Source organism: Oncorhynchus mykiss, chromosome 22, assembly GCF_057628025.1.
Source record: "Oncorhynchus mykiss isolate SJ-2025 chromosome 22, ASM5762802v1, whole genome shotgun sequence".
NCBI lineage: Eukaryota > Metazoa > Chordata > Actinopteri > Salmoniformes > Salmonidae > Oncorhynchus > Oncorhynchus mykiss.
Genome location: NC_143043.1, coordinates 55,152,447 through 55,169,051, shown reverse-complemented (window position 1 = coordinate 55,169,051; position 16,605 = coordinate 55,152,447). Strand labels below are relative to the sequence as shown.

The window sequence follows — 16,605 nt, the reverse complement described above, 5'->3', positions numbered from 1 at the left end:
ATTGTTGGTGTAGGAACTACATGACTAATGAATGTCAGTCCTTGCTTGACACATAGATTAATGACTCTTTTCATTTTCAAAACTTAATTAATTGGCCAATCTAAAGTAGAAATAGGCTCATTCACAGCTACTTCAGCACCCTATAAATATAGGAGGCCAGTTTAATACTTAGGAAATGAATAAACCCAGACATGAAATAGTCCTTCCAGCTGCCACCGTTGGTTTTTGACATTAAACTATTTGATACTAAATACTGCCCTTTTTCAAATTGCAATTAACCCCCAGGACAGACCTGGGAGGAGGGAGAGAGAGGGAACAGTACCATCACACAGTCGCTCAGAGAGTAGGTATTCAGTCAGTCAGTTAGACAGAGTGAGTAGAGTCAGGTAGAGAGCTGAATCCACTGCTGTAGCTTAAGGTTTCATGCACTGACATCAATTCAAGATTTAAGAGCTAGTAGATAGGAGGCAGGATGTGGGCTTAGGGTACTATGCCCCTTTTTAGTCAGTCCTCTACCTGCTTCCACAACCTGACAGTCATTTCCCTATTCTCTCTCTCCCCCTCTCCTCTCTCCTTCCTTAGCTCCCTCATCTCTCCCTCCTCTTCCTCCTTTCTATCTCTCTTCCTCCTCTCTTCCACCTTCCCCTCTCCCTCCTCTCTTCCTCCTCTCCCTCCTCTCTTTCTCCTCTCCCCCTTCTCTCATCTTCTCCCTCCTCTCTTCCTCCTCTCATCCCCCCTTCTCTTCCTACTACTCCTCCTCTCTCCCCTTCTCTCGTCTCTCCCTCTCCTCTCTTCCACTTCCCCTTCTCCTTTTCTTCCTCCTCTCTTCCTCCTCTCTCCCTCCTCTCTCCTCCTGTCTTCCCCCTTTCTCTCCTCTCCACTCCTATCTCCTTCTTGCTCCCTCTTTCTCCTCTCTCACATCTTTCTCCTCTTCCCTCCTCCCTTCCTCCTCTCTTTGCCCCTCTCTCCTTTCTTCCTCTCCCTCCTCTCTTCCTCCTCTCTTCCCCCTTCTCTCCTCTCTCCCTCCTCTCTCTCCTTCTCTCCCCCTTCTCTCTCCTCTCCCTCCCCTCTCCCACCTCTGTCTCCCACTACAGTCTGCCCAGACTAAACAATCAAGTGAGCCATCATCTCTTCCTTAAGAGCTATTCAGTTAAAGGCTAAGGCCTGTCCTATGTTATTGCTGTGGCCATTAAGTGCTCAGTGAACTTGGCAGTATCAGCAGTAAGAGGGCACAGGAGGAGAAAGCTGAGTCACCTTCACAGACCCGACAGTCAAGAGAGAATATACAGGCAGGAGAGTGGATGAGTCAAGTTTACATCTAAGACTGAGTAGCAGTTATGCGGTGTCCTGGATATCTGTACAGAGGAACCAATCCAGGAGTGGTTACAGTAATTATGCTAGTCACGTACTCATTCTGTAACTACACCAAATCAACCAAGACCTCAGAAAAAAAATTGTAGACGATTACAAGTCTGGTTCATCCCTGGGAGCAATTTTCCAAACGCCTGAAGGTGCACCGTTCATCTCTACAAACAATAGTACGCAAGTATAAACACCATGGGACCAGACAGCCGTCATACCGCTAGCCGGGAGGAACGCGCTCTGTCTCCTCCGCAGTGGCATGCTTGAGTGCGAAAAGTGTAAATGCAATTGAGAACAACAGCAAAGGACCTGTGAAGATGCTGTTGGAGGAACCAGTAAGAAAGTATATATATCCACCATGCGAAACGAGTCGACTTAATGGACATAACCTGAAAGGCTCGTCAGCAAGGACAAATCCACTACTACCAAAACCACCATAAAAAGCCCATTCCTCTTGCAACTGCACATGGGCAAAGAATGATACTTTTGGAGATGTTGGTCTGGTCTGATGAAACAAAAATGGAACTGTTGGCCATAATGACCATCGTTATGTTTGGAGGAAAAAGGGAGGAGGCTTGCAAGCCGAAGACACCATCCCAACCGTGAAGCCCGAGGGATGACAACATCATCATGTGTTTGGGGGTGCTTTGGCGGAGGGTCTGGTGCACTTCACAAAATAGATGGCATAATAAGGCAGAAATTATGAGGATATATTTGAAGCAACATCTCAAGACATGGGTCAGGAAAATTGTAAAGTTTGGTCGCAAATGGGTCTTCCAAATAGACAATGACCCCAAGCATACTTGCAAAGTTGTGGCAAAATGGCTTAAGGACAACAAAGTCAAGGTATTGGAGTGGCCATCACAAAGCCCTGACCTCAATCCTATAGACATCCGGGAAAGTGTTCAATCAAATAAAAGCTGGAATTGAATCATTCTATTATACTATTATTCTGACATTTCACATTCTAATAAAAATGGTGATCCTAACTGACCTAAAACAGGGAATTTTTACTAGGATTAAATGTCAGGAATTGTGAAAAACTAAGTTAAATGTATTTGGTTAAGGTGTATGTATAAATTTGCGACTTCAACTGTATATCCATCCGTTCACTGTCTCCAGCTACCCCAACCGGTCTGATAGGCACCCTCGATAGATTAGTCCTGCTTACACCTGTAAACATGTTGTGTGTGCAGCAATAGGAATGTAACATCCCAATCAGCCTCAAGTGCTGTAGGTCCACCCCCCTGCTCCCCACCCAAAGGGTTTTCGAGTACAGAAACAACCCCTAGCCCCTTGTCCCTTCAGACAGGTGTAAGCAATACAGACACAATTCTACCTATCAGAGAGCAAAGGTGGAGCTTTCACAAGCTCAGGCACTTGTCGTCAATCCCTCTCAGATCTCCACAAGTGTCTAGACTAGGCGGGAGAGTAGGGTTGTTTTCTGGACAGACTACGAAAAAATGTATAGCTCTCAATACTTCTGCTCTCCTCAATTGCATTTCCTTGTTTCGTTGCATCCTCTCCTTGTCTCTTCTCAAACCCATTTGGATTGAGAAGGTCAGAGGTTCCTCCCCTCTGGCTCCCTCAAAGCCAATTGGGGGGGGGGAAGAAAGTTCCTGGCCAAGGCTGGCCGGCTGGCTGGCTAGCTGGCTTGCTGGCTGGCTAGCTGGCTCTACTGTCTGGCTCGCTCACTCACTCATTCGCAAGTTCACTGACTAGCTAGCTGACTCGCCTAGAGTTGTAAGATCAAAATAGCTCATCGCGGAGTTGAGCCGCTGTGCTGGCAACACCGACGGTTGTAGGTTTCAATTTGTCATCTCTGCTGTGTGCCTCCGCTGTGTGCCTGCGCTGTGTGCCTGCGCTGTGTGCCTGCGCTGTGTGCCTGCGCTGTGTGGATTGCGCTGTGTGCCTGCGCTGTGTGCCTGCGCTGTGTGCCTGCAGTGTCCTGGAGGCCTTATGTTCTGGAAGTCCTTGTACACACACACACACACACACACACACACACACACACACATGCCCTATCCCACATTATCAATGCGAAATGAGTAGGAGGCTGCGGTGATTGTAATATCTGAGTTCAGAGGACTGGGTACCTTCACGCTCTGCTTTGCACAACCGTGACATGTCTCTTTTATTTATTAATCAATTAGCTCTTCCTATGTTTCACACTTCCCTGCCAGTGGCGGAGGGGATGGGGAGAGGGGAAGAGGGAGTTGGAGGGGAGGATGGGAGAGGGGGAGGGGAAGATGGGGAGGAGGGGAAGGGAGGAGGGTGCGGGAGGGCGGGGAGGATGGGGGAGGAGGGAAGGGGGAAAATAGGGAGAGGGGGAGGGGAGGATGGGGAGAGGGGAGGGGGAAAATGGGGAGAAGGGAGGGGGGAGAATGGGGAGAGGGGGAGGGGAGGTAGAGGGAGAGGGGGAAGGGGCGGGAGAGGGGAGGATGGGAGAGGGGGGGAGGGAAGATGGGGAAAGGGGGAGATGGGGGAAAGGGGAGGGAGGTGGGGGAAAGGGGAGGGGAAGTGGGGGAGGGGGAGGGGAGGATGGGAGAGGGGAGGGGGAGGGGAGGATGGGGGAGGAGGGGAAGAGGGAGGTGGAGAGGGGAGGGGGGAGAGGGGGAGGATGGGGAGAGGGGAGGGGGAAGATGGGGGGAGGGGGAAGGGAGCTGGGGGAGGGGAGGGAGAGTGAGGGAGAGGGGAGGGGGAGGGGGAAGATGGGGAGAGGGGAGGGGGAGGGGAGGGAGTGGAGGGGAAGGGGAGGAAGTGGGGAGAGGGGGAGGAGGAGGGTGAGGGGGAGGGGGAGGGGAGGATGGGGAAATGGGGGGAGGAGGTGGGGAGGTGGAGAGGGATGGGGAGAGGGGAGGGGGAGGGGGAGTGGAGAGGGGAGAGGATGGGGAGAGGGGGGAGGGGAGGATGGGGGAGGGGAGGGGAGGATGAGGGAGAGGGGGAGGGAGAAGTGGGGAAAGGGACAGGAGAGGGGAGGAGTTGGGGAGGGGGAAGGGAGGGTTGGGGGAGGGGGAGGGGGAAGATGGGGAGAGGGGAGGGAGTGGGAGGGGGAGGGGAGGATGGGGAGAGGGGGAAAGGGGTGGGGAGGGGAGGGGAGGTGGGGAAATGGGAAAGGAACTATATATATTTTATATGGGTACATAGTGCGTGTGCACGTTCCGTGCGGGTTAGTGTTGGGTGTGTGTGTGTGCGTGCGTGCGTACGTATCCGTGTACGTATGAGCGTATACATATATACGTACGTACGTACGTGTGTGTGCGAGCGTGTGTGTGTGCGTGTGTGCGTGTGTGCGTGCGTGCGTGCGTGTGTGCGTGTGTGTGTGCGAGCGTGTACAGGTCTGCTCAGTGAGCTGTAGCTGATGCACTCTTGTGATATTTTGATCGTGTCTCGGTCCACGACAAGACACGAGACAAGAAATGCAGAACAACAACATGACCCATCCTGCTTCCCTGACTACTGTCTGAATGGACAGTTGATACATATCTATCTGACTGGACACTAAGTTATGCGGCTGTCTCTGACTGGACACTGAGTTTATACTACTGTCTCGAGTGGACACTAGAGTATACAGCTGTCTTCTGACTTGGACACTGAGTTTATACTACTGTATTCTGACTGGACACTGAGTTTATGCTCTTCTGAGTGGACACTGAGTTTATACAGCTGTATTAACTGGACACTGAGTTTATTACTTGCTGTTCTCTCTGACTGGACACTAGAGTTTATACTACTGTCTTATTAGATAAACCTATTAGTTTATACAGCTATTTTCTAACTGGACCCTGAGTTTATACTACTGTTCTAACTAAACATGAGTTTATACTACTGTATTCTAAGTGGACACTGAGTTTATACTGCTGTCTTGGTTACTGGACATTGAGTTATTCTTACTGTTGACTGGACACTGAGTTTATACTACTATTATTTTATCTGGAGTTAAAATTTATTTAGGTTTATACTACTATTCTGACTGGACACTGAGTTTTGTGTGCTCCTATTAACTGGACACTGAGTTTATACTACTGTCTTCTTGACTGGACACTGAGTTTATACATCTGTATTCTGGTATGGACACTGAGTTTATACATCTGTCTTCTGAGTGGACACTGAGTTTTATACAGCTGTTTCCTCTTTCTCCCTCTCTCCTCTCTCTCCTCTCTCCTCTCTCCTCTTCCAATCTGCCCCTCTCCTCTCTCCTCTCTCTCTCTCTCCTCTCTCCTCTCTCCTTCTCTCCCCCACCACCAGCAGTCTCTCTCCTCTCTAGCACAAGGCCACCTAACTCTACATCAAAGCCCAGGACAAGAATTCCATGCCCTCTCTCTCCTCTCATCACCGCTTTACCTGACACATCAGATGCAACCAGCTTGACGTGGCCAGCCCCACAGCCAGGCTGCATCCCCTCCTTGTCCTGGCCATCCCAGACCCCGCTGGCACTGTAGCACAGAGTGATGTGGACAGCTGTCACTGCCAGTCACCAGCCACTTTCCTGGTTGAAGGTTTGTGTCCACAGGGACCCAGATGTCATGCCCTTGTGCTCTTCTTTTACCTGCATGGCTGCCAGGTGGCACAGGACAGGTACTGACAGGGACAGAGAAGACCTGCTTCTGGCTCAGGGACCGTTATTACCATCTCCCTGTAGAGCTTACTACAATCCTCTCCTCTCCTCTCCTCTTCCTCTCCTTCCTCCTCCTCCTCCTCTCTCCTCTCCCTTAGGTACTGTACTGGTATATTCTCTCAGAGATGTATGATGTGAGGGCCTTGGACATGTCCTTGGTATCTCTCTCAAGATGTGATGTGGGCCTTTATCAGAGGTGTTCAGGTTCTTTACAGAAGCGGAAAATAATCTATAATTGATTAATTTGGTTTCTGACAGTAATTCCCCTTTTTGTGTCAAATTCAATAGTTGCCATATCAACTAATTGATCGTTACCGTTACCATGGAGGTAATGGTCTTTTACACAACGGAGGGCAAATTCAACTCTCATCTGATACCTTCCTTTAATAATTGTGATTGACTCTCTCTCTCGCTCTGTCACATAGAGATGTGTAGAAAATATATGTGTGGGCCTTGGTTGATCTCTTAAAGCTCAAAAGTAAGAGACAATGGCAGAGAGATAGACTGAACCTACCGATGGGGTTGAAACACAGACAGCCAGATGGCCGACAGGGCGATATACCATAGTAACACCATGCCAGACAGCCTTAATCCAGGGTCTTAGTTAAGTAATCACAGACCTTTTTTGAAAAGCTCCAGAATCTCCTTTATGATCTGAGACGAGCCTTGTTGTCCTGTCAGTCAGGAAAATACTCTCTTCAGACATAAAACCAGGCATGGTTAGTGACGTATGTGTGTATGTGTGTGTGTGTGTGTGTGTGTGTGTGTGTGTGTGTGTGTGTGTGTGTGTGTGTGTGTAATATAATGTCTTTTAGCAGTCTCCTTTAATCTAAAGCGACGTCAGATCGTTTGTCTGCACTGATTGGTAGACGGAGGTAATGTCCTCTTACCTGGCAGTTCACATCCCAGCACCTCCAGCCTCATCCCCTATCCCGACAGGAGACCACCTCTCTGGGTAGATCCTGATGAACTGAGCCGGGATCTCCTCAAACCGACGGATCTCTGGAGTGTCGTAGTGCGTGTTGCCCTCGAAGATCTGTAACGGAGACAGTGACGAGAAGGTTTATAGACGGAACAGAGGAGCGGTGTGTGTGTGTGTGTGTGTGTGTGTGTGTGTGCGCGTGCGTGCGTGCGTGTGTGTGTTCCCCATACCTTAGGATGGCTGGTCTTTCTGTCCAGTATAAAAGTCCAGTCCTTGCCCGTCAGGCTGTGAGACACGCGGTACTTCCCTGACGAAGGCCCTGTTCTCAGCTGACGTACTCCCCTCCACGCTCCTCGCCCCCTGAGTGATGACGCCTCGTACTGTCTTAGGGACCCCCAAGTCCACCTGGATAAAAATAAAAAAAAAACTGATCAGATCCAACTTTTAAAAAATTCACAACACACTTGAGAACAGTGAGAAGACTAAAGCTATGAGAGACAGTGTTTCTGGATCTTGATCTGGTCTACCTGGAGCCACTCCTCCCCGGCCAGAGGCTGTGTTGGGCTGGGGAACCATCCTGACCTGCTGGCTACCAGCCTGGCCGTCCCCATGGAGCCGTGGATATCCCTCAGGGATGACGCTGTGATCTGGGAGTCGGGCAGCAGGCCGGACAGCATCCCCTGCATCTCAGAACATGGAGCGTCTGGAGAGAAGGGAGAATTCAGTACTTTTCATTGAAAACATTTAAAATACATCTACGGCCGGTGAGGGGAGATTAGGGGGAAGGGGAGATTAGTGAAGGGGAGGTTAGGGAAGGGAAGGGGAGGTTAGGGAAGGGAAGGGGAGGGGAGGGGGAAGGGGAGGTTAGGGGGAAGGGGAGGTTAGGGGGAAGGGGAAGTTAGGGGGAAGGGGAGGTTAGGGGGAAGGGGAGGGGAGGGGGAAGGGGAGGGGAGGGGGAAGGGGAGGTTAGGGAAGGGAAGGGGAGGTTAGGGGGAAAGGGAGGTTAGGGGAAGGGAGGTTAGGGAAGGGGAGGGGAGGGGAGGGGGAAGGGGAGGTTAGGGGGAAGGGGAAGTTAGGGGGAAGGGGAGATTATGGGGAAGGGGAGGTTAGGGGGAAGGGGAGGTTAGGGAAGGGAAGGGGAGGTTAGGGAAGAGAAGGGGAGGGGAGGGGGAAGGGGAGGTTAGGGGGAAGGGGAGGTTAGGGAAGGGAAGGGGAGGGGGAAGGGGAGGTTAGGGGGAAGGGGAAGTTAGGGGGAAGGGGAGGTTAGGGGGAAGGGGAGGTTAGGGAAGGGGAGATTAGGGGGAAGGTGAGGTTAGGGGAAAGGGGAGGTTAGGGGATGGGGAGATTAGGGGAAAGGGGAGGTTAGGGGAGGGGAAGATTAGGGGGAAGGAGAGATTAGGGGGAAGGGGAGATTAGGGGGAAGGGGAGGTTAGGGGGAAGGGGAGGTTAGGGGAAGGGGAGGGAAGGGGAAGGGGAGATTAGGGGGAAGGGGAGATTAGGGGGAAGGGGAGGTTAGGGGGAAGGGGAGGTTAGGGGGAAGGGGAGATTAGGGGGAAGGGGAGATTAGGGGGAAGGGGAGGTTAGGGGGAAGGGGAGGTTAGGGGGAAGGGGAGGTTAGGGGAAGGGGAGGTTAGGGGAAGGGGAGGTTAGGGGAAGGGGAGGTTAGGGGGAAGGGGAGGTTAGAGGAAGGGGAGGTTAGGGGAAGGGGAGGTTAGGGGGAAGGGGAGGTTAGAGGAAGGGGAGGTTAGGGGGAAGGGGAGGTTAGGGGGAAGGGGAGATTAGGGGGAAGGGTAGGTTAGGGGGAAGGGGAGGTTAGGGGAAGGGGAGGTTAGGGGAAGGGGAGGTTAGGGGGAAGGGGAGGTTAGGGGAAGGGGAGGTTAGGGGAAGGGGAGGTTAGGGGAAGGGGACGTTAGGGGGAAGGGGAGGTTAGGGGGAAGGGAGGTTAGGGGAAGGGGAGGTTAGGGGAAGGGGAGATTAGGGGGAAGGGGAGGTTAGGGGGAAGGGGAGGTTAGGGGGAAGGGGAGGTTTAGGGGAAGGGGAGGTTAGGGGAAGGGGAGGTTAGGGGGAAGGGGAGGTTAGGGGAAGGGGAGGTTAGGGGAAGGGGAGGTTTAGGGGAAGGGGAGGTTAGGGGGAAGGGGAGGTTAGGGGGAAGGGGAGGTTAGGGGAAGGGGAGGTTAGGGGGAAGGGGAGATGGGAGGTTAGGGGGAAGGGGAGGTTAGGGGGAAGGGGAGGTTAGGGGGAAGGGGAGGTTAGGGGGAAGGGGAGGTTAGGGGAAGGGGAGGTTAGGGGGAAGGGGAGATGGGAGGTTAGGGGGAAGGGGAGGTTAGGGGGAAGGGGAGGTTAGGGGGAAGGGGAGGGGAGGTTAGGGGAAGGGGAGGTTAGGGGAAGGGGAGGTTAGGGGGAAGGGGAGATGGGAGGTTAGGGGGAAGGGGAGGTTAGGGGGAAGGGGAGGTTAGGGGAAGGGGAGGTTAGGGAAGGGGAGGTTAGGGAGAAGGGGAGGGGAGGTTAGGGGAAGGGGAGGTTAGGGGAAGGGGAGGTTAGGGGAAGGGGAGGTGAGGTGAGAAGAAGAAAACAGAGTTGGGTGATGAGCATTGACGAAGACTGACGTTGACATTTCAAGGCTAGTGAGATAAATGATTCATGTCGTTATGTCACAGCAGTCGGCTTCAACAGTAAATAATGAATCAACAAACAAAAGCCTTTTGACTGAGTCCCACATGGATTCCTTTTCTCTAATACAGCACAATACATTTGACCAGGGTCCACAGGGCTGTTACTTAAAGCAGTGGGCACCTAAAGCACCTCCCACAAACAATCCTTTACTAGTTCTCAGGGAATAAAAATGTTTCCCTCCATCACACAACGTGCTATCAATAAAGGAAAGATTGTAGTGTAGGTCTCTGACACAGGGATGAAATGAATGGAGGAGAGAGCTGAGAGATAGAGACCACTCAGAGAGAGAGAGACAACTCAGAGAGAGAGAGACAACTCAGAGAGAGAGAGACAACTCAGAGAGAGAGACAACTCAGAGAGAGAGAGAGACAACTCAGAGAGAGAGAGACAACTCAGAGAGAGAGAGCTGAGAGATAGAGACTACTCAGAGAGAGAGAGAGAGAACTCAGAGAGAGAGAGGCAACTCAGAGAGAGAGAGACAACTCAGAGAGAGAGAGACAACTCAGAGAGAGAGAGACAACTCAGAGAGAGAGAGCTGAGAGATAGAGACTACTCAGAGAGAGAGAGAGAGAACTCAGAGAGAGAGAGGCAACTCAGAGAGAGAGAGACAACTCAGAGAGAGAGAGACAACTCAGAGAGAGAGAGACAACTCAGAGAGAGAGAGCTGAGATAGAGACCACTCAGAGAGAGAGAGAGACAACTCAGAGAGAGAGAACTGAGAGAGGGAGAGCTGAGAGAGAGACAACTCAGAGAGAGAGACAACAGAGAGAGAGAACTCAGAGAGAGAGAGCTGAGAGATAGAGAGAGAGACAACAGAGAGAGAGAGAGAGAGAGAGATGGCTCTGAGTATACGCCTTAACCTGAGTCTACGCCTTCACTATGGTGAATCACTAAAACAATACCAAAATACACAATGGAAAAAGAAGGAACAGCATGTCAGAAATCAGCTCAATGTATTTGGAAAATCCATAGACTCTAACCACGACTGGGAAAATTGGAAAACACTAAACAAACAACAACACAAAGAGTTATCTATCCAAAATGGAGATGTATGGGTAAACCACTACTCCAATCTGTTTGGCTCTATAACAAAGAACAAACAGCAAAAACATATACATGATCAAATACAAATGATCTTAGAATCAACTATTAAAGACTACCAGAACCCACTGGATTCCAGAACCCATTGGATTCCAGAACCCACTGGATTCCAGAACCCACTGGATTCCAGAACCCACTGGATTCCAGAACCCATTGGATTCTCCAATTACCTTGAATGTATCACACGACAAAATAAAAACCCTCCGACCCAAAAAAGCCTGTGATGTTGATGGTATCCTCAATGAAATGATCAAATATACAGACAACATATTCCAATTGGCTATACTAAAACTCTTTAACATCATCCTCAGCTCTGACATCTTCCCCAATATTTGGAACCGAGGACTGATCACCCCAATCCACAAAAGTGGAGACAAATTTGACCCCAATAACTACCGTGGGATATGCGTCAACTGCAACTTTGGGAAAATCCTCTGCATTATTATTAATAGCTGACTTGTACATTTCCTCAGTGAAAACAATATGCTGAGCAAATGTCAAATTGGCTTTTTACCAAATTATTGTACGGCAGACCATGGTTTCACCCTGCACACCATAATTGACCTCCAACCACACAAAGGCAAAGTCTTCTCATGCTTTGTTGATTTCAAAAAAGCCTTCGACTCAATTTGGCATGAGGGTCTGCTATACAAACTGATGGAAAGTGGTGTTGGGGGTAAAACATACGACATTATAAAATCCATGAACACAAACAACAAGTGTGCTGTTAAAATTGGCAAAAAACACACATTTCTTCCCACAAGGCCGTGTGGTGAGACAGGGATGCAGCTTAAGCCCCACCCTCTTCAACATATATATTAACGAATTGGTGAGGGCACTAGATGTCATGTCCTGGCCATAGAGAGGCTTTTATTCTCTATTTTGGTTAGGCCCGGGTGTGACTAGGGTGGGCATTCTATGTTCATTTTCTATGTTTTGTATTTCTTTGTTGTTTGGCCGGGTGTGGATCTCAATCAGAGGCAGCTGTCTATCGTTGTCTCTGATTGAGAACCATACTTAGGTAGAGAGAGTGAGAGACAGAGAGAGAGAGAGAAAGAGAGAAAGAGAGAAAGAGAGAAAGAGAGAAAGAGAGAGAGAGAGAGAGAGAGAATCTAGAATCTGAAGTCAAATGTCTACTGTTTGCTGATGATCTGGTGCTTCTGTCACCAACCAAGGAGGACCTACAGCAGCACCTAGATCTTCTGCACAGATTCTGTCAGACCTGGGCCCTGACAGTAAATCTCAGTAAGACCAAAAATAATGGTGTTCCAAAAAAGGTCCAGTCACCAGGAACACAAATACAAATTCCATCTAGACACTGTTGCCCTAGAGCACACAAAAAACTATACATACCTCGGCCTAAACATCAGCACCACAGGTAACTTCCTCAAAGCTGTGAACGATCTGAGAGACAAGGCAAGAAGGGCATTCTATGCCATCAAAAGGAACATAAAATTGCCTTTTATGGTTGTGAGGTCTAGGGTACGCTCACCAACCAAGATTTCACAAAATGGGACAAACAACAAATGACAAAAATATCCTCCGTGTACAACGTAGAACACCAAATAATGCATGCAGAGCAGAATTAGGCCGATACCCGCTAACTATCAAAATCCAGAGAAGGGCTGTTCAATTCTACAACCACCTAAAAGGAAGCGATTCCCAAACCTTCCATAACAAAGCCATCACCTACAGAGAGATGAACCTGGAGAAGAGTCCCCTAAGCAAGCTGGTCCTGGGGCTCTGTTCACAAACACAAACACACCTCACAGAGCCCCAGGACAGCAGCACAATTAGACCCAACCAAATCATGAGAAAACAAAAAGATAATTACTTGACACATTGGAAAGAATTAACAAAAAAAACAGACCAAACTAGAATGCTATTTGGCCCTAAACAGAGAGTACACAGTGGAAGAATACCTGACCACTGTGACTGACCCAAAATTAAGACTCAGTGAGCATAGCCTTGCTATTGAGAAAGGACGCCGTAGGCAGACATGGCTCTCAAGAGAAGACAGGCTATGTGCACACTGCCCACAAAATGAGGTGGAAACTGAGCTGCACTTCCTAACCTCCTGCCAAATGTATGACCATATTAGAGACACAAATTTCACAGATCCACAATGAATTTGAAAACAAATCCAATTTTGATAAACTCCCATATCTACTGGGTGAAATTCCACAGTGTTTCATCACAGCAGCAAGATTTGTGACCTGTTGCCACAAGAAAAGACACATTGTAACACCATTGTAAATACAACCCATATTTATGTTTATTTATTTTCCCTTTTGTACTTTAACCATTTGTACATTGTTACAACACTGTGTATATATATATATATTATGACATTTGTAATGTCTTTACTGTTTTGAAACCTCTGTATGTGTAATGTTTACTGTTCATTTGTATTGTTTATTTCACTTTTGTATATTATCTACCTCACTTGCTTTGGCAATGTTAACACGTTTCCCATGCCAATAAAGCCCCTTGAATTGAATTGAATTGAATTGAGAGAGAGAGAGAGAGAGAGGATAGCATCTTAGCTAAACAGCCCTTCTCCTTTCATGTGATGTGGGGCGAAACAAATCACCTCTAATTCCCGTGGCAACTATAAATAGACCCAATTACAGCTAGCGAGTGGTGGAGTGAAGAGAGGGTCAGGGACAGGGACAGGAACAGGGTCAAGGACAGGGTCAAGGACAGGGTCAGGGACAGGGACAGGGTCAGGGTCAGGGTCAAGGACAGGGTCAAGGACAGGGACAGGGACAGGGTCAAGGACAGGGACAAGGACAGGGACAGGGACAAGGACAAGGACAGGGACAGGGACAAGGAAAGGGACAGGGACAGGGTCAAGAACAGGGTCAGGGTCAGGGACATGGTCAATGACAGGGTCAGGGACAGGGTCAGGGTCAGGGACAGGGCCAGGGACAGGGTCAAGGACAGGGTCACGGACAGAGACAGGGACAGGGTCAGGGTCAAGGACAGGGTCAAGGACAGGGACAAGGTCAGGGTCAAGGACAGGGTCAAGGACAGGGACAGGGTCAAGGACAGGGTCAAGGACAGGGTCAGGGACAGGGACAGGGTCAGGGTAAGGGACAAGGACAGGGACAGGGTCAGGGACAAGGGCAGGGTCAGGGTCAGGGACAGGGACAGGGTCAGGGTAAGGGACAAGGACAGGGACAGGGACAGGGTCAGGATCAGGGTCAAGGACAGGGTCAAGGACAGGGACAGGGACAGGGTCAAGGACAGGGACAGGGTCAAGGACAGGGTCAAGGACAGGGTCAGGGACAGGGACAGGGTCAGGGTAAGGGTCAAGGACAGGGTCAAGGACAGGGACAGGGACAGGGTCAAGGACAGGGACAGGGTCAAGGACAGGGTCAAGGACAGGGTCAGGGACAGGGACAGGGTCAGGGTAAGGGACAAGGACAGGGACAGGGTCAGGGACAAGGACAGGGTCAGGGACAGGGACAGGGTCAGGGACAAGGACAGGGTCAGGGACAAGGACAGGGACAAGGACAGGGACAAGGACAGGGACAACATAGCTGTTCTTACCAGTGATCTGGCACCCGTAGAGTTCGAAGCGCAGGGCGATGCCTGTCTTCCAGGCCTGGGGTCTGATGCGTACGAAGCGGGCCAGAACAGGCTGGGGGACCCGGTTCAGAACCACCTCAGTAGAGTCTGTGTTGGCATTGAAAATCTGGAGAGAAAGAGAGAGACAGAGAGAGAAAGAGAGACAGAGAGACAAAGGGAGAGAGAGAGAGTGAGAGAGAGAGAGAGAGAGAGAGAGAGAGAGGGAGAGAGAGAGACAAAGGGAGAGAGAGATAGAGAGAGAGAGAGACAGAGAGAGACAAAGGGAGAGAGAGAGAGAGAGAGAGAGAGAGGGAGAAAGAGAGTGAGAGAGAGAGAAAGAGAGAAAGAGAGACAGAGAGACAAAGGGAGAGAGAGAGAGAGAGAGAGAGAGAGAGAGAGAGAGAGAGAGAGACAGAGACAGAGACAGAGAGAGAGAGAGAGAGAGAGAGAGAGAGAGAGAGAGAGAGAGAGAGAGCGGGTTAGAAACAGATGTGTGTATTTTATAATCCTTTTTCACATGAATGAGAAAAGTGAACGAGAAAACACCCATTGTACTACAACTTCCTCCACAAACCAGCTCCACTACACAGCCCACACAGGGCTTTATAGTCACTTAACAAATACACCAGCTCACACTGTGGTATAAATCCCTGGAAATACAGTTTAATCGTCTAACCACAGAGGCCGAGCGGATAGGAAGTGTGAAAGTGCGAAGCAGGCCTGAGATCTTTGGGTGCTGGACCGAGACCTGATGACAAGCTCGAATATCATATCTCCAACTCGTCCCTCTTCCAGACAGAACTAGACTAGAATGACCCTCCCTAAAATGACCCTCCCTAGAATGACCCTCCCTAGAATGACCCTCCTTAGAATGACCCTTCTTAGAATGACCCTCCCTAGAATGACCCTCCCTAGAATGACCCTTCTTAGAATGACCCTCCCTAGAATGACCCTCCCTAGAATGACCCTCCTTAGAATGACCCTCCCTACAATGACCCTCCCTAGAATGACCCTCCCTATAATGACCCTCCCTATAATGACCCTCCCTATAATGACACTCCCTACAATAACCCTCCCTAGAATACAATAACCCTCCCTAGTTCTTGTTTAGATGCACCAAGAGACCCATAACCAGGGTGGCTGGCTTGGCTTCCATACACTAGTGTCATTGCTCCGTGTGTCTCTGTGTTTAATGCTAAACAGATTGGAACCTTTCCAAAGAAGGTTCTACCTGGAACCAAAAGGGTTCTACATGAAACGCAAAAGTTTTACCTGGAACCAAAAGTTTTACCTGGAACCAAAAGGGTTCTACTTGGAACCAAAAGGGTTCTACCTGGAACCAACAGGGCTCTACCTGGAACCAAAAGGGTTCTACTTGGAACCAAAAGGGTTCTACCTGGAACCAACAGGGTTCTACATGAAACGCAAAAGTTTTACCTGGAACCAAAAGTTTTACCTGGAACCAAAAGGGTTCTACATGAAACGCAAAAGTTTTACCTGGAACCAAAAGTTTTACCTGGAACCAAAAGGGTTCTACTTGGAACCAAAAGGGCTCTACCTAGAACCAAAAGGGTTCTACTTGGAACCAAAAGGGTTCTACCTGGAACCAACAGGGCTCTACCTGGAACCAACAGGGCTCTACCTGGAACCAACAGGGCTCTACCTGGAACCAAAAGGGTTCTACCTGGAACCAACAGGGCTCTACCTGGAACCAAAAGGGTTCTACCTGGAACCAACAGGGCTCTACCTGGAACCAAAAGGGTTCTACCTGGAACCAACAGGGCTCTACCTGGAACCAAAAGGGTTCTACCTGGAACCAACAGGGCTCTACCTGGAACCAAAAGGGTTCTACCTGGAACCAACAGGGCTCTACCTGGAACCAAAAGGGTTCTACCTGGAACCAACAGGGCTCTACCTGGAACCAAAAGGGTTCTACCTGGAACCAAAAGGGCTCTACCTGGAACCAACAGGGTTCTACCTGGAACCAACAGGGCTCTACCTGGAACCAAAAGGGTTCTACCTGGAACCAAAAGGGTTCTACCTGGAACCAACAGGGTTCTACCTGGAACCAAAAGGGTTCTACCTGGAACCAACAGGTTTAACAAAAAGTTTTACCTTGAGCTAAAAAAATGTTTTTTCAAAGTGTTCTCCTATAGGGGCAGCAGAAGAACCCTTTAGGAACCTGTTAAGAGTGTCCTTTAGACCATAGGGTTTATATAGAGACCAGAGTGTCCTTTAGACCATAGGGTTTATATAGAGACCAGAGTGTCCTTTAGACCACAGGGTTTATATAGAGACCAGAGTGTCCTTTAGACCAGAGGGTTTATATAGAGACCAGAGTGTCCTTTAGACCACA

At 49.7% G+C, this 16,605-nt stretch overlaps 1 protein-coding gene across 1 annotated transcript in view; it reads right to left on the bottom strand.

The window, feature by feature from the left end:
- Positions 1–16,605, bottom strand: part of LOC110519289 (neuropilin-2) — a 187,742-nt gene that overhangs the window by 43,289 nt on the left and 127,848 nt on the right. The window contains 8 exon segments of the mRNA XM_090215093.1: positions 5,712–5,798; positions 5,841–5,943; positions 6,871–6,907; positions 6,909–7,016; positions 7,133–7,207; positions 7,209–7,307; positions 7,430–7,605; positions 14,232–14,376. Of these exon segments, the coding sequence (XP_090071219.1) occupies positions 5,712–5,798; positions 5,841–5,943; positions 6,871–6,907; positions 6,909–7,016; positions 7,133–7,207; positions 7,209–7,307; positions 7,430–7,605; positions 14,232–14,376 (830 nt within the window).